The following is a 23,410-nucleotide window of genomic DNA, read 5'->3' as shown; positions in this document are numbered from 1 at the left end:
CATTCTTGGCAGCTGCAAGCTATGTCGGCTCTTTGCTCTTCTTGGACTACACCTGGCTGGGGTGGGAGGAAAATAGCTAAGCAGGGGATAGAAAACATCCTCTGCACGCACAGGAGGGGGAGAAAAGTGAGGGCTGGGTATTTGTGAAACTGCTTTTTTCCAGTCCAGCTGCATGGATCGTTTGCAGTCCACATCTGACAGCTCTGAGCCTCTGACACTGAACTATTAAATTGCACTTGCTGGTACTGATGCTGGGGAGACCATTTACTCACCTGGGCAAGAGGATGGGAAAAAGGGAGGAGAAGAGGCAGAGCTGGGAGGAGAAGAGGAGCTCTTCCATTGCAATGGTTAAAGAAGGCAGAAATATTTGGTTAAGATATTCATATTAAAAATCCTTTCAATGCCTGACCTACCTCACCACGAGGGAGTCCTGCTCATCTGGGAAGCTCCTGCCTGCATGTCCTTACCAGTAAGGATGGATGGTTCTTTAGGTCACCTACGTAGTCTCTACTGCCAACCCTTCGTACTGAAGAAAAGGGAACAGAAACTGCACAGGACTTTCATGTTCCATCTCAACTACAAATAACAAACTTACAGTTACAGCTTTGCTGAAATTAAGCTCTGTTTCTGCACCAGATGTTAATGGATTGTAATATAATAAACTAAATATTCAGAAATAATGATAGTAATTATTAAGATTGTTCTTATTAGTTAGATTATTCTTATATTTCCTGAGAGTGGAGCAAGAGAAACAATTTATCTTGTAGTTTTGGGGGTTGAAACTTTGGTAAGCTGGACGATTCTGGCTACAGCAGTATCCAGTGTTCTTCTGAGACACAAGTGTCTTCTAAAAAAATTAACAGATTTTGTAACATGCAACTTTGATGGCATTATAAAATGCACACAAAGCATTTGTGTAACAAGTGTAACAAGATATGGGAAGTATAATTGCGAAATACCAAATATATTCCCAAAAGTGCATCAGAACACCCTCTCTCTGGAAATTTTAACTCTAAAAAATTGAGGCATCTCCTGCTTTGGGTTCAAATTCAACACTGCATGAGCTGAAGTCCTTGAGGGTACATCCCAGCAGTGCTGGCACTGAAGTTTTATCTTCTGACACATTCTTATCAAAGAAATTAACTCCAGGAATTTGGACATGGGGCAAAAGCGGATGGGATTATTCCTGGGTAACAGGGCAGACAAGGTTTGTTTGCATCTGATAGGAAGCAGACAGGGACAAGCACCTGTAATTTGCACCCAAATCAACAAAACATCTGAGAGTTAACTAGCACAGTACCAGCTGGAGATATTCAGCAAGGGATTGTGATTTAAGAACATTGTAGAAGTGCTATGGTACCTTTTGAAAGTAAATTTTTGGGTTAGAAACCATTTGAACACATGACATAAAACAAGCAAGCGTTTGAAAGATGCCTGGCACAGTCAATGGCAGCAGGAACACACCTAATCTCTAATTATTCTCAAGTGGTTTGTAAATGTCAAAGTATGCTTTAAAGATGCTCGGCATTTGTTTGAATCCGACTCAAAGCACTACGTCTTCATCAGCTGCAGGATATTTCCTGGAGCAAATGGGGTTTCATAGCTAACAACCAGTCAAAGAGAAAAAAACATTTAAAATGTCACACACACTGCTCAGAGGAATGAGGGACACCAAAATGGGGTGAAAAGCAGCAAACTAACGTTTCGGTAGCCGCAGAGCCTATGGTCCTTCTACACAAATATAAAATCGGAGACAGGGCTAGGAAGATTTACTCCAAAGAAATGCAGATTATTTCCATACTCCAGGAGAAAATGGGTTTTACCTGCTTTAAGGAGTGGATAGAAGCACGTTTTGCTCATGTAAAGCTGAGTCCAGACCAGGAAATGTAACGAGACTTTGTGCTTCGCTGTCCCTCCAGCTATAAAAGAGCAGACCCTAAAGAAGAGCAGACCCTAAAGAAGAGCAGACCCTAAAGAAGAGCAGACCCTAAAGAAGCACCCCCCAGCCACAATCTTTCCCTTACTGCAAGGCTACGGAAAGTGCAAAAAATGAGAAGCAAACTCTGATTTCTTAGTGCAAACCAGCAATTCCTCATTTCAGATGTCAGTTCGTAAATGAGACTGAAAACTTCCCCTCTTCTGTTTCTTGTGAAAAACCTATTCCCTTACAAGAGTGTTCAGCTGCGGGCTGCTTCCCGGCCACACTTCTCTGCAACAAGACAGACACGAGAAGGGTGTTGGTGGGAGAAAAACCCATCAGGAACAGCTAGCTGCATGGTTTTATTACTACAGAAATGGATCCACGGCTTTTCCTCATCTCTCACTTACTCTAGCCATGCTGTGGGACTGCAGGGAGCCGTGCTTCAGGATTTCCTCGTGGGATTTCAGGTCTTGATGGCCAAGTCAAGCTGTGGCACTCTCCTCGCCGATGCTCCTCCAGGCCTGTGTTCCCTCTTTGTTTCTAACTAGATGAGAGATTTTTAGTTTTTCTTTAATCGAGCAAACGAACCTCAAAGCTCAACGATTTCAGAGATGAAGGCAGCTTATACCAAACTGAGCAACAACCTAAAGGTTGCTCCTTACTTCACATTTATGATGCTGGTAGTAGGAGACCAGCTGCTCCTGGAGGTCTTTTCCAACCTTAATGCTTCTATGAACTAAGTTATTTGCTTTTAACACAGCCATTTTACCAATTAAGTTACTTGAACAGTATTTGAGGACAGAGGACTTTGAAAGCACTGCATTCAAACAACTGTTCACCAGCATGCCCTGCTGTCAACTGCTTCATTTTCCATCGCCCACGAAAGACCTGGTATCAAGGAATTATTTGAATTACCTGGACTTATTGCTTTTATATACCAGAGTAAGTGTCCAGGAAAAACAAACAAAAAAAACCAACAACTTTGTTCTTCGTTTTCCAGATGAAAGGCATACTGTTAGAACTGGATTTGTTCTCTAAATTTGATTTAAAATAAGAACAAGCTCCATATCTTTAGCCTGCACATTTACCTTGCTGTTTTATTCCCCTTTATCAGGCCTAAGAAGCAGCAGTATTTTTAAAAAAATATGTATTTTGGAAAAGGTTTGTCAATTTTTGAAGGACTTCTTGCGGGAGAGGTTTTCAATTCCTTGTTCTTGTGATTTAATGTAAAATTTGGATTAAGGAGATGACAAATTGCTTTGGAAATACTCCTAAGAAGTGTTTTCACAGAAAGCTATGAACTTATAAATCAATTTATTATAACATTTATATATTCTCTTCTTACATTCTACAAGCCAGTTCACAGTGACAGTACAAACAGCATCTCCGTGGCCAAAAGGCAGCAAGGGGAAAAAGGAAAATACGTAAAGTAGCAGTAAAAAATGCCAGAAATAATTATAGTCCATAGAAAAAAACAGTGCCAAGTTACACTGGGCAACCAATGTCAAAGAAAAAAAGACTTTTAACAGAAATCAATGACCTGAAGTGTCTGGTATCGAGCCCTTCACCAGTTTGGCCTTAATTTTGCAAAGCAATGGGTGCCCCCAGGCATTGCCAGGAGCAGACTCAAGTGGTTATTTATGGCCAGGTGATGAGCTGGAGTAGGTGTGTGCATACTGATAAGGTGGGAAGAAACGTTCAGCACCTGAGAGAGCCTGGCCCTAGCCCTACAAACAGGTAGAAAACTGCAGAGTCACGAAGGACACATTTTATGAGCAACTTTATGGCTTTGCAGCGGGCTGACTGTCCTTGCGAGGAACAGAAGAGTAACAGCCTACATCGTATTTACCATATTGCTGCTCTGAGAACTATTTTTTCCCATTGGAGGAAGAAAACAAGACTGCATTTTATTGCCATCAGAAGTGGAGTGATATTAGTCTTAGAAGTAGGACCTATGATATCTTTAGATCATAGACTGGAGACAACGAGTGAGGAAAGTCTTCCTCCTAAAGAAGGAAAAGATGCTCTCCAAGAATTTTATGGTTAAGTTACAGACAAGCCGCTAACGAACTCCTCCTTCCCATGATCTGTCCCAGGGCTGAAGTATCACGTACACCACGGACTGAGAAACCCAAGTGAAGCTCATGGTATCTGTCACCTCCTAGGTCCAGGCATCACCCCCAACAGCCCACGGGAATGCTTCTGTGCTTGCAGATGTTGTGTTGTTCAGAGGACTGACAGCATACCCAACTTCTTGGTAAGTTCCTATCACTGCACAGGAAGATATCGACTGGCCTCAGGCATCAGTGATGACCGATTTTTTAAAAAAACTATTAAAATAAATCATTATATCAACGCTTTCTATTGATCCACAAGCACAACTAAGCGCAAGTACACTTAACATACAAGTAAAGTTATTTTAAGTTGAGGTTTGGCACCCTACCTCCAGTCTGCCCACTGCTTTTTCTTTCTTTTTTTCTTACATCTCCGAACAATGCACTCATACTAAACTTCTCTGAATTGCTTGATGTCAAAGAAATCCAGAAGAGATACAAGTACAAGCTTCTGAGCTGGTTGTTTCTCCTTCTCCTGAAGATGCACAAGCCACGACTGAGCTGGTAACTATAGTAGGTAACTCCAGATACTGAATGCAAGCATCCTTAAATTCCTTTCTGGATACCTCAAAATGATACCTGTCTTCTGTATTCATAACTTCACATCCAAGAATTATCTTCTCTTATAATATAAGCAGTTTCAATCAGGTAGCTTACTCATTTGTGCAGCGATGCAGGTCCAGAACAGACACTGAAGTTCACCCTGTGAAGGTTTTTCCTCTTTTTTCATTGAATTTTACTGATTTCTGAGATTATTAAACCCAGACCCTCCCACCCTGATTTGTTTTACTTTGGCTCAACTGTGATTTTCACATAAAATAACAAAGTGGAGATAAACCTACATTAAGCAGAAATCGGCATCCAGCATTATTTTTCTGTGCTGGATAAGCATTAGATAAAAAGTCACGTACTTGAACTAATGGAAACTCCTCAAATTCACTTCAATCAGCTCAGTGAGCAGCCACCAGATTTGAGAGAATCTCACACTGGGCTGGTGGTGATCAAAACATTGTTTTTCTGAACTACTCGTAATTTATTAATTACAAAGCAGAAACAATTCTCTACTTCAGTATTTCTTTATTTAAGCCAAAAAATGAGCACAGCTGCCTGTACCTACAATGATTTACCATTACCTAAATGATGCCAGTGTCCAGTGACAGCGTTTTGGAAGTGCTTCACTAACATTTTTTCCTCTTCTCTCACTCTTCTTTAAGGAAGCTGCTCTGTTTAATTTCAGATCTTCAGCTAAAGCCCTGCAAAATGTACTCAGGTGATACCTATGCCGGTTTTCTTAGTTGCTTTGCACAGCCCTACAAAATTTCTCAAATCTATTGCTACTTTCAAAATGATAATTTTTAGCAACTACAGCTAAAAACTAAAGCAAAACAAAGAAATTAGTATTAAAAGTACCGGATAAAACATCCTATAGAGATGCATGGTATTTACACAAACACTATGGATACAGTCTTCCCCCATTTCCTCTCTTGTGGAAGAGCTTGCTAGTAAGGCCTCATATTAATTCCTTGGCAGGAGGAGCACAACATCAGGATCTCTACAGAGAATCCTGATGTTGTTGGAAACCCACAGTGATAGAGCAGAGGGATTCCAGAGTACAAACCTGAGTAATTTCAGCAGGAATACTAAGAACTCCGAGTTCAGAAAACTACCTGAAAGAGAGTTTTTCACAAAAACTGTTACGTAACCACACTCACAGCAAGTGCTGCCGTTCCTACCGTGATCCGTTGGTTTCCATCATTAAGGTATGGCATTCTTAAACTTTATGAACATCACAGTTTTGAAAGATGTGACAGATAAAAGCAATATACAGCTTGAGTCCTTACTGCCCCTTCAACTGACAGCAGATACTTGGAATTGTTTAAATGTATTAACCTGGTACTTTGCAGGCCAAGTGGTTTTGTTTTACTAAAAATTAGTTAAGTGCATCCAAAACCATAAAGAATTTGTTCAGTATCTGATAAAACCAAAACCTACTGATTTCCCAAAATGACTTTGAAAGAATAAATAATGAACATTTTCCCTCCCGAGTACTGATGATGCCTCGTACCCATTTACATATGCAAATAAGCAACGTGGCTGAAGAAACTTAGCAGCTGAAGTACAAATGTGCAAATCCTTCACTTCAAGGGCAGAACAGGTGCCTTGATGTTCTCCTACCTTAGTGTAAGATAAACCCAGGCATTAATCCTCACGTTATCACTGATGTAAAAAATCCTTTTGTATTAAACAAGCACGGATTCACGAACACATAAGGGATGCCTACCTTTTGCTACAACCTACTGTTACCCCATTGCCCCTTACCTTCAGAAGCCAGCTGCAAAGCTCCAGGAATACATCTGGCTCTTTCCCATCTTCCTGCCTAGAAATATAGATTTGGCATGACTGCAGGCCACTACCCACGCAGCAACTACTTGTGATCACGTTATTTGCTGCAGTGATCTTTATAGATCACATTAAAGGAGAAAACACAACTACAGGAATCCATCAACTATTAGCAATTAAAGAGTCTGGCTTCAACAAGGAGCTAGAAGCAGGAAAAGTGTAGTTTTATTCACAATTTTATGTATGAATGGCTTCAGCTAAATCCCTAGAGTTATTGGCAAGTATGCAAAAACCAGGATTTACTTTTCTTTAGTCATTAGACATCTCCAGTGTCAGAGGCTGTAAGCAACAAGGGAATGAAGACTATCTGTGTAGTCTACAAGGTCAAGAAGCAAAATAATTGATTGCTTGTTTGAACGTTTTCGAAGTTATTTTATCAGCACACCTCTTCTGATCCTGAAAGGAAACTGGGGGCACATTTGGCTGATGCAAGGTAAAACACCAAACGCTGGGTGCAGAGGAGTCACAACTACTCAATTTCCTCTGACAAGTGACTTTGAGTCCTACAGCATGTCAAATTCAAGTCAAAATTCAGCTTTCTGCCTCAAAATGCCACACTTCAGTTTATTAAGCTCTTCATCCGCCCTCTTCCCTGCAAGCTGCTCCCCAAGTGGCTTCAGCTGCCCTGAGCACAGCTGTACCGAGCAGTGGCAAAACTGAAGGTCATGGGCCGATTTTCTTCCTGGGCTTAATCCAAAAAGAGGAGTCTTACACCACGGAAAAGCCATTATTTTCATTAGGAATTTCCTCCATGAAACAAGGGACTATACATCATTCGCAGAACGAGTCCAATTTAAACAAACAAACAAAAACCAGGCAAAACCAGAAGGCTAGCCTGTAGTTTTACGGCTCTGAAATCCCTGCCAGGCAAAACACTCCTTTTGGAAAGCAGTGGTGGTGCTGGGGAAAGCCATCCCTCTCCTGGCAATGACACAAAACTTGGTTATCAGATAAAAAAAAAGGAGTAAAAAACTACTATAATCAACTACATTTATGATCTGCTGTACTTAAGCTGGTTTTAATACAACATTCACAAAGGCATTTTCTTTTGTCTTTGCTGTGCCAGTTTATAGGAACCAGCAGCTTGTACGGGCTTGCCTGCTATAATGTGATAGCGCCTGTTAATTTAATGTCTCTTCAGTTTTTAATAGAGTATCGTGAACAAATCCATACCACGTCATGAATTAAGGATAATAAAGAGGTTTTTTTTGGACTAAGAACTGATGAAAACTACAGGCTCTGCTAGCACACTGAAATTTTTGCATGGCATGAATTTGCACCTCTTCCCTTTAAGCCACACTTCAGCAAGTGGAAGGATTTAAAGCAAGCTAATATATGCCCTGCAAATGTAATGCCGGTCAGAAAAGCTCATTTCATTGCAATAGTCCTTCCAAAAGGAGCTGTGCATGGAGATCAGTTGTGCAGTGGATTGCTTTTGTTAGCACAACAAAAACAGGTAAGGGAACATCTTGAGTGGACTGAAGGATTAGCACCTAAGGATGCTGATTTCTAAACGCTTCAACAGGCTATTGCCAGGCTAACTAGGTGAAGAAAATGAGGAAAAAAATATATATGTAAGAACATACACACACTTTTTTTTTCCTATGAGACTTGTGATAAAAAAGCCAAATATAAGCAGAATAAGAAATCTGTTAAGACCCCAAACTCTTGTCTGAACATTCAGCAAAAGGGAGTATTTCGATCAACGTGCCATCCTCTTTCAGATGCTGCCTTCCAGGCTTTGCTCTTCTGCCTTTATCTCAGGCATCTCCAAAAGGACAGTGAGATCACTTTGTTTTCCTTGCCTAACTTTTGGTTTTCCAGTGGCAGCTGAGGATTTAATTCCACTCTGGTTCACTGGCTCATCACTAAGTACCACAAGCGATAAGATCACACATCTCCATTACACTGCTAACACTAAATGCTCTCCAGGCACTCAAAACAATCCTTTGCCTTTCTTGTCCAAGTATCTCGAGCTCCCATCTTCTATCCCATTTCTCTTGGAATAAGAAACAACCACCCCGATGGAAATGCATCACTTCTCATAGCCCTTCTCACACTTCCTATACATTTTGAGCAACATCAGCTCTACCACATGCAGTGTGGTAACGCTGAACCGAAAAACAAAACCACCCACTTTTCCAGGCTATTTTCACTCTGAAATATACAAAAGCATTTTGGGAATTTTTCTTAAATTGCCTTTGAAGAATTAGTGGCTTGATGAGATTAATGGTATTTTTCTTTTCCTTTTTTTCTGCAGAGGCACTAACAAAAAGTTTAGAGAATACTGATGTTTGGAAATAAATGGCCAACAGGTCTCATCAGCTGATGCAGCTGACGTAGGAAGATACCAACAGGCTGCCAAAGGACGGACTGAACTCTTCCCCAGGTCTAAAAGAAGTGCAAAAGTGAGCTGAACACTCCCTCCAGCCACCTGAACCACAGGTCACAAGAAAGATGCAACAGAAAACTCATGATAACAGGTTTTTTTTCTTAATACACCATAGCTATTATATTTCTATGCTATGTATAGACATTAAGGGAAAAAAAAAAGAGAACTCAGACTAATTACCTGCCTACCTTTCCAACATCAGCAACTTTCCTATGCCACTGCTACCATCGTGTTTAGGGGATTACTGAAAAGCCATGGGTGTGCAGGACTCCAGTTATCGCCCCGGTATTCTCCTGCTGGTAAAACAGGAGAGAGTGAGGAGCTGGGGATGAGGGAGAAGGAGCTCTGAACTTTTCCCCCATGTACCGAAATCTGGCTTTTACTCATCGCTTATCGCATTAGAAAGATTGCAACACAAACAGCTTGCAATAAATAGGGTAAAACGCCTTCCTGGTGGACTGAGTGAGTTTCACAACACAGCTGGCTCGAAAACAAAATCAACACAAGGGCTTGGGCTGAATTGCAGTTATCTGGAGACAGTGCACACCTTTTCCAGTCTAAAAGGCAATATTCAGTAACTGCAATCGCCCCTCGCTGACTACTCACGGGCGATACACTTAACATCACGTCCATTTATTGCTCGTAAATTATTAAACCGAGCTCTTCACTTGGAAGGTTATTAAAGAAACTTCCTCCTCCCTTGGGTGGATAATTTACAGCTATACAGCCCAGCCATCCAACCACCCTTAACTGTTAATACCACATTTCCTTCACCACGTTATTGGGTATATTAAAAATGGCACGCCACGCAAAAGTTGGGAAGAAAGGCTACCAGCAAAAGCATCTAAACCAGAATGCAATAAATCAGATTATTTATAAGTTTTAGATATCTGCAAGCTTCAGATTACAGCTTTAGTAGATTACTACTGATCCACAGAATGGATTTGGTAAAATTTAAGGCAATTAAAGTACTCTCTGGTCACGTTACAGGAAGAAAACTTCCCTCTCGGACACCAGCAGAGATTTGCTCAGCCCGAAGAAACTTACTGCCTGCCTTTGCCGCGACCAAGACACCGACTGCAGTGCTCTCTGAGGCTCTGGCCAAGCCTGAAGCTCCGTATTTCACCAGCTGAGAGAGTTCAACTTTCAAATTGCTGAGTGAGGGAAGGGTAGCGGGGGGGAAAGAAGCAGCCAAAAACGTTTTCCTCCTATCGCTGCCGAAGTAAGTCAAGTTAGACGGGCTGCTCCCTGAGAAGAAGCACGCCTGTCAACAAAATCCACGCTTTCTCTTCATTTGCCAAGCAAAATATTCTCAAATCCGGAATATACAGAACCAGGCTATGGTAGCAAATTCAGCAGCATCACTTCGGATGGATGCTAGGGTAAAAAGGAGGCAAAACCTGGCAACAGAGATTATACAAATGCTTGATGAAGAAAATAAGCGTTTATCTTATTCTTTTTGCAGCCCTACAGTGGGAGCACACAGAATTAACAGCAATTAGGTCGGCCCACGGCACCGGCAGGACCGAAGGTTTCAGACTGATGCTCAAAAGCAAGCGAGCGCAGACTTCCCGAAACGTTTCAAAGCATTTTCAAGGAACAAATGTTTGCTATAAGATCACACACAGCATGCCAAAAGCTTCATCTGTCACATTCAAAGGGAGAAGGGACCGTTCAGAAAGACGTTTTCCATAGAAATCAAAGACACACATCACGATCACACCTTTAAGACGTTACAAAACACTCGATAAAAGTTTGATCAGGTTTTGCTGCAGGTAAACCGGCACTTTAACAGCTTAGCAAAAGGCTCGGAGTGAAGCCAGGCAAACCAACCGTTTCTCTCATTAATACATTACCTTTCTTGGACTGCAGATATCTCACGACCCTTATCAAAGTAGGCCAGATCCGTTTCATTTCCCTATGGTTTAGCTGGCGAGCAGTGCACAGGGCATTCATCGACTAGCGAATGGCCACCATTCAATGACAAATATAGCACAAGCTAGTGCTCATCTGCCCTATTTTTTTGGGGGGGGAGGATGGTATGTCGTTTTTTTTTCCAGAAATCACCACAATTGGCAGACTCGGAGATGCTGTGCCTTTGTCCTTACGTAACCGCTCGTGTCCCCTCTCCCCCCCCAAGAGGAATAAGAAGAGATTACACGGCACAGGGACGGCTGGGATAAGCCATCAGCACCCAAATTAAGTCCTGAGAACCCTCCTCGGGCAGCCAGGGCAAGAGGGAGGGATCCCTTTGCCTTCATTTTGCTTGTTGCAGAGGGTGGGGGGAAAATCAATACCTTTTAGCATGGCCCAACGCAGCCATCCCCTGCAAGAAGGGTGCAGGCAGCCTTCCCTGCTGCCTTGATCCTCTGGTGCTGGAGCAGGAGGAAGAAAACTGATATCCCCGAGACTAAACAGCCTTAACACCAGATGGCAACAACCTGTTCTTTTTTTTTTTCCTTTAAAAGAACTTTTTTCTTCCCTATCTGTACACTCTGCAAGTTACTCTCTAGGAAAGAGACTTCCTTCTGACTCCCAGGATAGCCCAAGGAGGTGAATCCTGATTTCATCTAGCAGTGCTGTTACCCAGTTTATCTCAAAGAGGCACAGACACCACTATTACCTGTAAATCCCACTAAACAAGCGTGTGTGTTTTTTTTTCTGAAAGCAAAGCACAGCTTGGTCTCAGCTTTACCTCCAGCTACTGTTGCTCACCGCTTTATTAACTTTTGTTCTCTGCTGAGGTGACAGATCCTATACTTCATTAGACATTTCCAGGATGCAGTGGTGTTCCACTTCTTTAATTTCTTTAAGTTATTTCTCCTACATATGCCACTATTTATCACTACAAGGCAAGGGGCAGTAAGTTTAGCCTGAACTTTTCAGCAAGGCGCAGAAAGCACGCAGGACAAAGGCAGCGTTAGCTGCATCGGGTGTCCTCCAGACAGCAGCAAACTGTAAATAAACTCGGTGTTACTTTACCCGAGACCACTCCTAATCAATTATTACGTGTTCCAGCTCCTACAGCACCGTTTCCTCCCTGCTTCAGCCACCTCTCCCCTCAACTCCTGAAGCAACTGCCTCTGTCGGCGATCCAAGATTGCGGTGACGCAACACCCCACGGCCGGTTTCTCTTCCAAAAAAGAAAGTGGCTTTGAAATGAAAGTGGACAAGGGGAGAGTTATGCTTACAATCAGCAGCACTTAACCTTTCGCAGCCGCTTGCCATCTAAGGAAGATTGGATTCTTGGACTACTAACAACATTTTGAGCTTAATCCCCGCGCTGTATCTTCCTAGGGATACTTTCACCCACATCGCCAGCGCAAACATCAGTGCAGGGTAAATATTAGTGTTTTGCAATGCAAGTTCAGATAATCACGGGAATGAGCTGCATGTTTCCACCTAATTATTGTTAAGCCTCCATTTCAAGTCAAAGCGCCTGGCTATAAAGGATGCCTGCTTTGTGGCCAGACACCCTCTCTTTTTGTGTGTGTAAGAGCTGAAGCAAAGAGATATCAGTTCCCCATCATAAATGCTACACACAACTTCTTCCAAAAGGCACAGGAAAGCAGTTTTAAAACATAGAAACCTTAAAAGCGAAGCGCCGCAAAGCTACAGACGCACAGGTTGGTAAAACATGAGATGAAGGAGGGAAGGGAGGAGGGGGGTGAAATCAGGGGAAGATGAGTCTACCTTTCGCCCAGCACATCGGGAAAGGGCTGCAGCCGCTTCTCTCCATGCAGCTTGCACCTGCTGGGTTGGGGCCCCGCCGCCAGCACCGCCACCACCGCCACGCAGCCGGGGCGGAGGGGATGGAGCCAGGCTCAGGGTGACCCCGCTCAGTGCTGCGGCCGCCCGGGGTCCTGTGGCGGGGCTGGGAAGGAGAGCTCCTCTCCTCCTGGCGTGAGGAGAGATCCACCAGGCGACCTTCCCTGAGCCCGTTCGGCCGCCTTCATCCTCTCGCTCCTCCGCCGGGCGAAGCCAAGGCCGGGTGAGCCGTGGCGGAGGGCGAGCGGAGGCCGGGAGTGAAGGAGGGCGGGAGGGAGGGCGGGCAGAAGGAGGGGAGGCGAGGAGGGAACGCGGCGTCCATAGAGCCCATCTCCCCCTGCTCCCCGTTGACGGGGCCTCCAGCGGCTTCCTCAAGCCCCCGGTGCCGCGGTTGGGGCGGCGAACAATGCGGCCAAATTCAATGGGGGAGAAAATCCTCCCAGAGGCACCCGCAGCCGGCATTCACGCCCGCGGTTTTCTTCCCCCCCCCCCTTCCCTCCTCTCCACCCGTCGCTTTTATCTCCTTTCTACAGATGCTCGCACGCAGCCGTCCTGGAAAAAAGAAAAAAAAATAAATGAAAAAAAGAAACGGCGACCCCAAAAAGCGCACAGGAACCTCCACAAATTTGGAGGGGCAAGCGGGCGGCCCCACGGCATCGCCGGCCCCACTGCGCACCTGCAGCCTGGCTCGCAGAGCCCTGGGAGGGTCTGGATGCCTTAAAAAATAAGAGAAAGCACAAAAAGCCAGCAATTACCACAGCCCATGTCACTACAGAGCCAGCAGCACGGCTGCCACCCCCCTACAAGCAGGGCTTCCTTATATATTTGTATATATGTATATATGCATATATATATTTTGTATTTGTATATATGTATGTATGTGTGTATTTTATATATATCTGTGTGTATATATATACACACAGACATAAATATTATATATACACACATATAAATATATATTTATGCATATATATATAAATATATGGACACGCACACCCCTCTAGTCAAAAAGTGAGGATCACCACAGGCACCCAGCCTTTGGCTCATCTAAACTTTGCAGGATTTAACATCTACACTACTTAGAAAAGGATTTTCAGAGTATATAATCACAGGATACAATTCAGAATATATTTCAGTATATAACCAGAGTATAAGCACTGCACACGTGTGTGTTTCTAAACACACGCTCGAGCGGCGTGTGTATATGGAAATAAAGGAAAAACCCATTTTACCCTTGGCACAAAACAGACCGTGGACAACTGCTTTGGCTGAAATCCCCACTAAAGCCACCAGAACAGGGCTCAGGCAGCTCCTTTCACGTATTTTTGATTCAGGCCTTTTCACGTCTTGCATGTTAATCTTTCCCTGCTCGCAGCGGTAAGGCACAGGGCTTAGCCAAGTCTGCAACCAAAAGGGAATTAATCCGAAGCTAACAGCCTTCGACTTAACCTATCTGCCTACTTGTAGCAGCACAAACTAATCTATAGCGTAGATTTAATTACTGTTCATTATTTCACTGCCACCTTCACTTCTTAATACGCTGGCTACGCAGAACTACGGCGGCGCATGCGAAAACTCTCGATAAATACAGTAGCTGCTGCTTCGGAGAAGCGTTGCTTTCTTCTATATTTAAAGGAGAAAAAATATTCACTGGAAAAAAAAAAAAAAAAAAAAAAAGAGCGGGGTGAGGCCACAAGCAGGCCATCAGATGTTCTGCATCACTGCTCAGGCACAAAGCTCCTTCTGGGGCTGAAGAAAGCCAAAGGGAACCGAAGACGTGCCTGGCTGCTTCCCCCCCTCCCGATAGTTTTCAAAGCCCTCAAGTGCTCCGCAGACAGCCCGGCACTTCCCAGAACGGGCTGGGTGCTATTTACCTTCAACGCTGAAGAAATACATGGTGCTCAGGGGACCCGTCGCAACACGACCGAGTACATTCGTGTCCTACAGAAGATGCACGGAGAGGAGGGCAGGTGCCGGTGCGGTGCCTGCCCCAGCAAGGAGATTTTCCAGGTCCGGCTCCGCCACCTCGTGACCCTGAACCCTTCTTTCGCTCCGCTGCAAAACTGAAAGCTGCAGGCGCTTTCCCGGTTTTCACCCAGTTTGTTTGCTCTGTGCATTAGGGTGTAAAGTATAGTAAAAACAGGCGCGGATTTGTCCCATAGAAAGATGGTGTTTTGCAGAAAAAAAAGCTTAAAAAAAGTAAATTGAGAGGCAAAAGCAGTAGGGCCTAAATTAAGTTTTATTTATGAAAAGAAAACTCTTAAATATCAACTAATAAGTGCAAATTATAGCAAAATGAGTGGACCTGCATTTGTCTTTCCACTTTTCAGGTGAAACGGGTGCAGACTAGCAATCCCAGTGCCAAGAGATGCTGCCTGCTCCTTAACAGCTCTCCTTGCTGATGAGACGATCCTTCCCGGCAAGGACGTTACTTCCCTGCTGTAAAATCACTACAAAGTCAAGGTGAATGCAAAGTACTACACGGCCTGAGAGCTTCTGTACTCAGTTTTACAATTTAACCGAGTATCTCATACCCTAAATAGACATCTCATACCCTAAATAGATATCTCATACCCTAAATATGTCAAAATAAGCCAATTGCTTCCTTGATGCTAGGGTTTATTTTCTTTTAATTACACTTTTTCTGTTAATTATTGTAAAAAGTACCTAGTAGACACAAGCTCTTTCTCCTCTTTCACACACCACTGCCAGCTTTTCCAGTACAAAAATGCCCAAAGAGTAAACTTTGTGTTCTGGATAAAGTCAGAAACTCCAAACCTAGGTTGTTGGTGGGATTTTTTTGTTCTGTTCTGGGTGGCGATGCAAAGCAGAAGATGAGGCACAAAGTAAAACAAAAAAAAATAATCAAAAAGTATTTGCAACATTTTATACATACTGCACATCAAGAAGGTGTTTGAGTACCACTAACACAAAATCACCTGTTTTAAGTAATGCCAATCAGATTAAACATTTGAGGTAAGGACCATTTGTCAGAAACCAGGATTGTTGAACAAGAACATTTGTTCTTCTCGTGTTAGATGCACGTGCTAACATATATTGATAGTACCTGTGTTGTACTCACTGTGTAAGCAATGATGCTAACAGCTATTACACAAAATACTAAAAAAAAACACACATCTGTTTAAAAAAAACACCTGTATCTGTTCATACTAAGAGCATGTAGAAGGATGGGGCACTCATAAAATACACACTGTAGCCAGAAACCCTTGGAGAACCCCAATAATAACCTAGAGAGCCTAAGAAATAGCATTTTAATTATTTTAATATAATTTTTATTTCTTAATTTTTGCACAGTGACAATGACTTCAGTTGCCCAATGCCAGCCTCGTTTCCAGGCTTCTGAGTATTTCTGAAGGCAAAGGAAAGTAGTCAGAAGCTTTTGAGTTGTATCGCAGCATTTGTGTTGTTTTTTTTTTTTTTTTTTCATTTTGCCTGAAGGGCTGGTCCTGCCTCCCAGAGAAGCCAGCTGCAAAAATAACAAAGCCTCCTGGAACAAAGGGTTAAAGAGCAGTTTTGTTTTCCCATCAGTTAAGATCTCTGTTCATCAGATTTCGATCAAAACTGGCTGCCAACTCTGAGCACTGCTGGGATGGGCAGCAGGACGGAGCTCAATCAAGAAGTTTCTTTGCCCAGAGAAACCAAACTAAACTCAGTCCTCAGAAACTTGGTGAAGTTCATGGATCTGTCTCAAGGCAACGTTCAATAGCAGAATAAAAACCTTCTTTTTCGGTTCCTCTGCTGCAACATCTCAGCTGCCAGTCGAGCATACCAGCACCAGGGCTCTCCTTCCAACAGTGAGAAGAGAGCAGAATTTCTGCTTGTTAGATGAAATAAAAAGGTGCAGCCTAGAGCACAGGAATCATACCATCATTATTTTTTTTTTTTTTGGACTTGCCCATTCCCAGTCTCAGCCACTTTATGGGATAGGACTGGAAAGAACATTTCTTCATTGCATTCGTTTTGCTAGTTAAAAAAAATGACAGTTCCCAAACCAAATTTGCCCTCATAAAAAATGGAGGCTTTTGTTTTGTTAAGCTGTAAATGCTTTTTCCTGAGAACTGCAGAACAGCCTGTAAAGCTAACGTGCCTCACGACTGTTTTAACAATTAAAACATGTTCGTTGCTCATGTGACAATCTTCTGCATCCTAACTCATTTGCTTTTCCATGTTTGTTTCTAGAATTCAGCAGCAATGCTCTCCAAGGACTGAAGCTGCAGTGCAATTTTTACTGATCTGCACTCTCTCAAGCTCACCCCTTACAGTTCCTTTAATTCCTGTAATTATTTGTGGGTGTGCTCAATTCTGCAAGGACTGTATTGGAGGTCTTCCTGGGATGCCCTGGTACCTAAACACATCAATCTTTTAAAAAAGGCCAAAAAAAAGAGCAAAGCAAACTCCCAGTAAGATCAGTTCTCTTCTGGAAAGTTCTCAATCAAGAAATTTGGATCTGGGAATTCAGCCTTCAATGTTTGTCTTCCCTCCATTAAACAGATCCTGATTTACGATTTCTTGCTCTGTTTTGAGGATGCTTGAGATTTCAGCTCATACGACACAGCAATGGACACCTCCTAGCTTCAGCCTGGGCCAGGACAAGGAGGGAATACTCTGCAGGATTCACACTCCGGTGTCCTGGCTCATGCTGTTAAGGCACCAGATGTTAGAAGGACCACTGAGTTAACTTTATTTTTATTGTTCCACAAAAAAAAAAAAAGACTAGCCATTTTTTAAACCCACATGGGTTGCATTAATTTGCAGGCATGAAAGTCACGGCAGATTTTCTTGTGGGTGGACCGGCCCCCTCCTACTCTCCCACTTCCTTCCATTTACTGTTGTGAAGGCTTCTTGTAGAGAAATATAAAGGCAGCACCGTGAAATCTGAGAATAGTTTAAAATTACTTATTCCTTAAGGCACCGATTCCAATCTTCTGCCTCTTTGGATTCGAGGCTCTTTACCAAAAACCCTATTGTCATCCTCAAGATGTCTTTGTGAAGTTCCTTCACAACTCCAGTGCTTCCACAAAGCAGAAATCTGCTTGATGGTGAACTGGAAAGCCAAGAGGAGAAAAGACCCAACCCTGCACCTCCTGCTCCGTGCTTTAAGGCAAAATCAAGTCTGAGAATTCTGCTCCCCGTGCTTACCAGTTTGCACTGCTTCTCTCTTCCAGTTTGGATGGGGAGAAGGAGTGAGACACAAAGCTATCCAGAATGGTCACCAGAACCTTACAAAACCTTCCTCTGTTTGTGGGGAAAGGCTCTGGTTATGCGGTAAACAAAGCAGAAAGTACCTCTAGGGGGAGAACCCCCCCTCTTTGATGCTGTTTAATGGGGACTCATTCTGCAAGGATTACTTTTGTTCTGTGGAAGGGATGCGTGAGTGGATCAGTTGACCTTACAGACACTCCTGAAAACCCCTTTTCATTAATTCAAAGGTAAACGAGAAATAATTGGTCACATCTTCGACGAGGCGATAGAGGAAAAAGAAGTTGGTTAGGGGTCAGCAAGTCTCTTAAGTGCCTGCTCGGATCTGGGCTGCTTTTTCTCTCATCTATCTAATAACCAGTCATACAACAGAAAGCGAGCTATGCAGCCACAGAGGGTCCAATTAATTTACCAGAAATGGCATAGCCTGGACACGTTTCCCTCGTCCTACCTGCTTCTCCTCCAGATGCTAAACACCCAGCTAGAACAACAGCTTACCAAAAAAAAAAAAAAGCATGCTAAAAAGATGTTTACAACTAAGAGTTGTGTCTAATTTATGTATCACCGCACCTCAGAAGAAAGCATGTAATTTTCAGACTCACAGCATTACATGAAACACAAATATAACATTAGCAATTCCCCAGACTTTCACATCACTAAATGCCATCACAATGGATAAAAATCCACAATAATGCAGCATTATTTCATGTATATTTTAAAAAATCTGGTGGAATGGTTAGTAATGTATTTCTTACTGAAGGGTGAGAGCAGCATAAATAATTTCCACGTGTAAATAAACACAGGCTACGATAAACACCCATCTAACTTTAATGTTTCGATGTGAGATGAGTCAAGCCAGTGTTGACATCCTTCAAGCCTAAGAAAATAGGAAATTAAAAATTCATTTTTACATAATGTCTTTTTAATTAAAATTTTATAAGCACAAATGTTAAGGCTGCTTAAGCGAGCAAATTCTTTGCCTAAGCTATCAAGCAAAGAATAATGTGTATTTAAAACATAAGAAAAGATGCACAAATACACCTTTTCCTCTTCCATTCGCATAATTTGGGGTCAGAATTGTTGCATAAGAAATTAAAAAAAAAATTGAGTTTGACTTTTTTTTTTTAGGGTAACCTCAGTAAAGTCAGCTGTAGCATAGCCCCTAAACCACAAAAAAAAAAAAAAAAAAAAATCAACTCCTGTTCACTTTAACCAATCTCCCCTACAATGTTCTACAAGAAGTGCCATTCATTTTACAGGAACTTTCTCCTGTGTCTGACTACCTGAGGAGCAGCTGCTTCAAAGTTTATTGCTGTTTGCCTGAGGCATTCTCCGCTCGGTTATGGGGATCAAAGGTTGTCCTCAGGTAACACAAAACCTTTGATTGGATGCAAAATCCATCACCTTATATAAACTCGTTTGTTCCTCCAATTAGGCACAACTGCACTGTTCTATCCAACAGGTTTACCCATTGAAGTGCCTGTAAACTGTAAAGCAAAGGGCCCAGAAAACACAAGTACACGTTGCTCAGTTGTAAAAAGGCTTCCAGGACGTCACCGGGAAATAAAGCCCACGTTGGGTTCATTAACCAGCTGTAACACAGGGTGAAACTGTTTTGAAGACAGCAATTACCCCTAGTCTTCATCCTTCTGTAACAGGTACATTTATGAGCAGACCCATACAACCTCTTCACTGTAGCTCCAAACTCAACTGACTTGTAATTAACTTTATTCAGTGACTTGAGGACAACTATGCACAAAAGGCAGTGTTTTAATGAAGTCAAAGACAGGTTCAAGAATGCTGTAATGAAAATTAAAATAAGCAAGACCAAAAGCTACAAGACCAAGTGATACAGCTGAGGACTTTTTGGGGCATGGCCCTTCTTCAGATCTAGGGAAAGCGGTATTAAATAAATATCCAGTGTCTTGCAATGGTAGACACAACATTAAAAAACCTGACAGCAACCTGAACGACCTACATTACCAAACGTCACAGGAGCAACACTGCCAGCACAACAGCATCTGACAAGGCCAAGAATTCACCTCTTGTCTAGTAGTGAGCTGTCAAACACCACTTCCAAAAAACCTGTGGCGTAAGTCTCCACAAGCCCATTTGATGCCTTTCAACCAAGTCATGGTGTTAAGGTTTTTATGCCAAAAAAAAAATGAGACAAAAAACAGTGAATGCATAAACAGAGGAAGATCATAAGCCTTGTCTTGGTGGCAGCACATGGAGAACAAAATGCAGTCAAATGTCTGGTAGAGAAGTTTAAGCATTCTGAAATGAAGGCACAGTAAGAATGTTTAAATTGCGTTTATTTAAAACTAAACTGTGAAACTGACATCTTAATAGGTCATCTTCATAGGTTAAATGACTTATGTCTAGTTGTTTCTGTCTTGAGGGTAGGAAGGACAAACTTCTTCTTCCACTCAGGCTTTGAAGGAGGCAGGTCGTTCAACAAAGCTCACAACTGTTCTCCAAATTTCAACTTAAAACCCTTACAGAGCAAGTCGTACATTAAAAAAATGTCAGTAATTCAATCGCTGATGTTTCCAGAACATCAATCATTAAGACTACCTCTAATATCCAACCATATACCTTTCCGTATCATAAAGCCTAAAGTTTCAGAAGTTTAACAAAACCATTTAGTCCTCCTCTTGGAGGATGCATAGTTGACCAGGGAACAGTCAGCAGGAATTCTCATATAGCCTTTCATTTATGATCATTTAAGGCGTAACTTATAACAAAGTCTGATAAAAGTTCAACCACGTAATGTTTTTCCTCTTAGTTCACTGTGGCCCATGATGTTCTACTTCAAACAAGCTTATGTGTATTTTGGGAGACGATCCCAAGCCACTCCCAACTCAGGTCTTGCAGAACAAAAAAACACAAACAACTAATATTTTATATAAACAACTACGCAAGATCCAACCTGATTTCCAGAATCCTTCTTTCAGTAACACCGTCATCATCACCCCTCCTTTACTTTATATTTGCTGCTATCACAACCTTAGGTATTAACATACTTGGATAGTATAGCAAGCATATCCAAGAAAGTTTCAGGGCTCATTAAAACACACTATTAATGGTGCCCAATTCCACAGGTATCTTAGAATCACAGAATATCCTGAGTAGGAAGGGACCCTCAAGGATGATCGAGTCCAACTCCTGGGTCCCCAGAAGACCACCCAAAAAAGTCAGACTATGTGTCTGGGAGCACTGTTCAAACACTTCTTCAGCTCCAGCAGGCTCAGGGCCATGACCACTGCCCTGGGCAGCCTGTCCCAGTGCTCAACCACCTCTGGGTGCAGAACCTTTCCCTAACCCCCAGCCTGACCCTCCCCTGTTCCAGCTCCATGCCGTCCCCTCGGGTCCTGTCACTGTCCCCAGAGAGCAGAGCTCAGCACCTGCCCCTCCGCTCCCCTCGTGAGGGAGCTGCAGGCCGCCATGAGGCCTCCCCTCAGCCTGCTCTGCTTGGGGCTCAACAAACCAAGGCACCTCAGCCACTCCTCATATGCCTTGTCCTCCAGACCCTTCACCATCTTTGTAGCCCGCCCTTCTTTGGACACTCTTTAACAGCTTTATATCTTTATATTTATATCTTGTATTTATATCTTATATTTATATCTTGTACTGTGGCACCCAAAACTGCACACAGTACTTGAGGTGAGGCCACACCAGCACAGCACAGGACAATTCCTTCCCTTGACGGACTAGCAATGCTGTGCTTGGCACACCCCAGGGTACAGTTGGCCTTTCTGGCCGCCAAGGTATGGTGCTGGCTCATGTTCAGCTTGCTGTTGACCAAAACCCCAGATCCCACCCTGTAGGGCTGTTCTCCAGCATCTTGTTCCCCAGTGTGTACTTATAACCAGGGTTGCCCCTTCTCAAATGCAGAATCCGGCACTTGCTCTTGTTAAATTTCATGTTGTTGGTGATTGCCCACCCCTCTAATTTGTCGAAATCTCTCTGCAAAGCCTTACCACCCTCGACGGCGTCAACAGCTCCACCCAATTTGGTACTGTCCATGAACCTGCTCAAAAAACCTTCAAGTCCTTCATCCAAATTGTTTATGAAAAGAATGAAGAGGACTGGTCCTAAAATGGAGCCCTGGGGAATCCTACTAGCTACAGTTCGCCATCCCAACATTACCCCATTTACAAGTATCTTCTGGGCCTGACCCATCAGCCAGTCCTTCACCCAGCTTATTACACTTTTATCTAACTGCATTCTGGTCACCTCGTCCAGGATAGCGTGAAAGACAGTATCAAAAGCTTTACAGAAATCCAGAAAGATTACGTCAACATCTTCTCGACAAAGTGGAGGGATACGGAGGATGTTCCTTTCCCATACTTTTGAGTTTTATCAGAGGAAAAAGGAAATAACATCTTGAAAAATGTATCAAGGTTTAGTCATCTCGGTTGCCTCTGCAGCAGAGCACTATAATATGAGATGCAAATACAACTGGACAGGAAACCCACATGGTGTGTGGTTTAAAAGAAATCTGCTCTGTGCATTATTTCTACGCGTTCAAAAGACTACAAGAGTTGAAGTGGTTACAGAAATTAGCAGGAATTGCACTTTTCTATGGAGTAGCATTATTAAAAACAGAGTAAATGTGTTATGGCATAAGCATAAGATAAAGGTGCTGCAAGATAAAGTATGTATGTTTATGTATGCAATTATTCATTTCTTTAGCTTTCAGAATTTCATGTTTTTCTTACTGTGGTCTGCACCATAACAAGACCCTTTCAGCAGCTGCCACCAAATGTTTTTTCTTGTAAAGAAGCAACACGGTCTCTCATTCACCATACCCTAATGCCTGAATAGCTCACCATTCTCCACTTGCAAGGCTGGCTCTGCTTCTACATCTTTTTTTTTCTTTTCCCTTAAGGAGATAGGTGAATTTTCTCTCAGTTCTCTCAGGTAACTACCTCCTGCCTTGACTTTCAAACAAACTTTTACAAACTCAGAAAATCCCTCCCTACAACAAACAAATCCCTTAAGTTCCTAACTCCTTACCAAACAGCCTTAAGAAGTTCCCTTAGAGTTTGCAGCTGTATGATGTCCCAGGGTAAATGAGCAGGCACGCACTTCTTAGAGCAATGACGGCCTATCTTTCCATTTAAAAGCAACTCCCTCTGGCTGATGCTCTAAAATAGCACTGGAAATTCGTTCACTGTTAGCACACAGTATGCGTAACAAAACGGGAAACAATTTTTGCATCCTCTGCTACTATCAGGATGTCTCATTCCAGCAGGGTTTGCTCCATCAAGCTGGAACAGGGATGCTTGGTCAGGTTTTTGCAAAGGTACCCACTGAAATGAGTGCACCAGCTCCGCTTCTACCAGAGGCAAACCTTCACTTCTGAGAAGCACAACAGCACTCATACAGCTACTCCCCTGAGGCCAAAAACCAGTTTTTCCTGCAGAAATGTGAGAAATCTCATGTTTCTATAATGTTGGTTGAGTCCAGACAAAATTCTGCTTTAGATCCAGATCAAGTATGCCACTTCAATAACTCTCAGCAGTATCCCTTTGGCTTTGTACATGGCATATACAATCCAAGAACAATCCTAACTGTGTCCCCCCAAAA

At 42.8% G+C, this 23,410-nt stretch overlaps 1 protein-coding gene and 1 long non-coding RNA gene across 9 annotated transcripts in view; one reads left to right on the top strand and one right to left on the bottom strand.

The window, feature by feature from the left end:
- Positions 1-23,410, bottom strand: part of PTK2 (protein tyrosine kinase 2) — a 191,708-nt gene that overhangs the window by 121,899 nt on the left and 46,399 nt on the right. For 2 of the 7 annotated variants that reach the window (XM_038175660.2, XM_038175665.2), the window contains exon 1: positions 12,521-12,851. The exons of 3 other annotated variants lie outside the window; for them this stretch is intronic. In XM_038175660.2, coding sequence (XP_038031588.1) covers positions 12,521-12,566 — 46 coding nt within the window. In that variant the 5' untranslated portion in view covers positions 12,567-12,851. Of the gene's footprint in view, positions 1-12,520; positions 12,853-14,469; positions 14,491-23,410 lie in introns of those variants that run through there. 2 more of the 7 variants (XM_072034270.1, XM_038175653.2) reach the window with 2 other exon arrangements.
- Positions 10,795-17,031, top strand: LOC119716182 (uncharacterized). 2 transcript variants are annotated; one of them, XR_005263963.2, is made up of 3 exons: positions 10,795-12,453; positions 14,926-15,058; positions 16,796-17,031. It is a non-coding gene; the product is annotated as an uncharacterized lncRNA (long non-coding RNA). The 2 variants fall into 2 exon arrangements; XR_011807325.1 differs by lacking the exon at positions 16,796-17,031 and adding an exon at positions 15,911-16,095.

The sequence above is a fragment of the Anas platyrhynchos genome, chromosome 2, assembly GCF_047663525.1.
Source record: "Anas platyrhynchos isolate ZD024472 breed Pekin duck chromosome 2, IASCAAS_PekinDuck_T2T, whole genome shotgun sequence".
Classification (NCBI taxonomy): domain Eukaryota; kingdom Metazoa; phylum Chordata; class Aves; order Anseriformes; family Anatidae; genus Anas; species Anas platyrhynchos.
The sequence above is the reverse complement of the archived record's forward strand: the minus strand, read 5'-3'. Positions and strand labels throughout refer to the sequence as shown.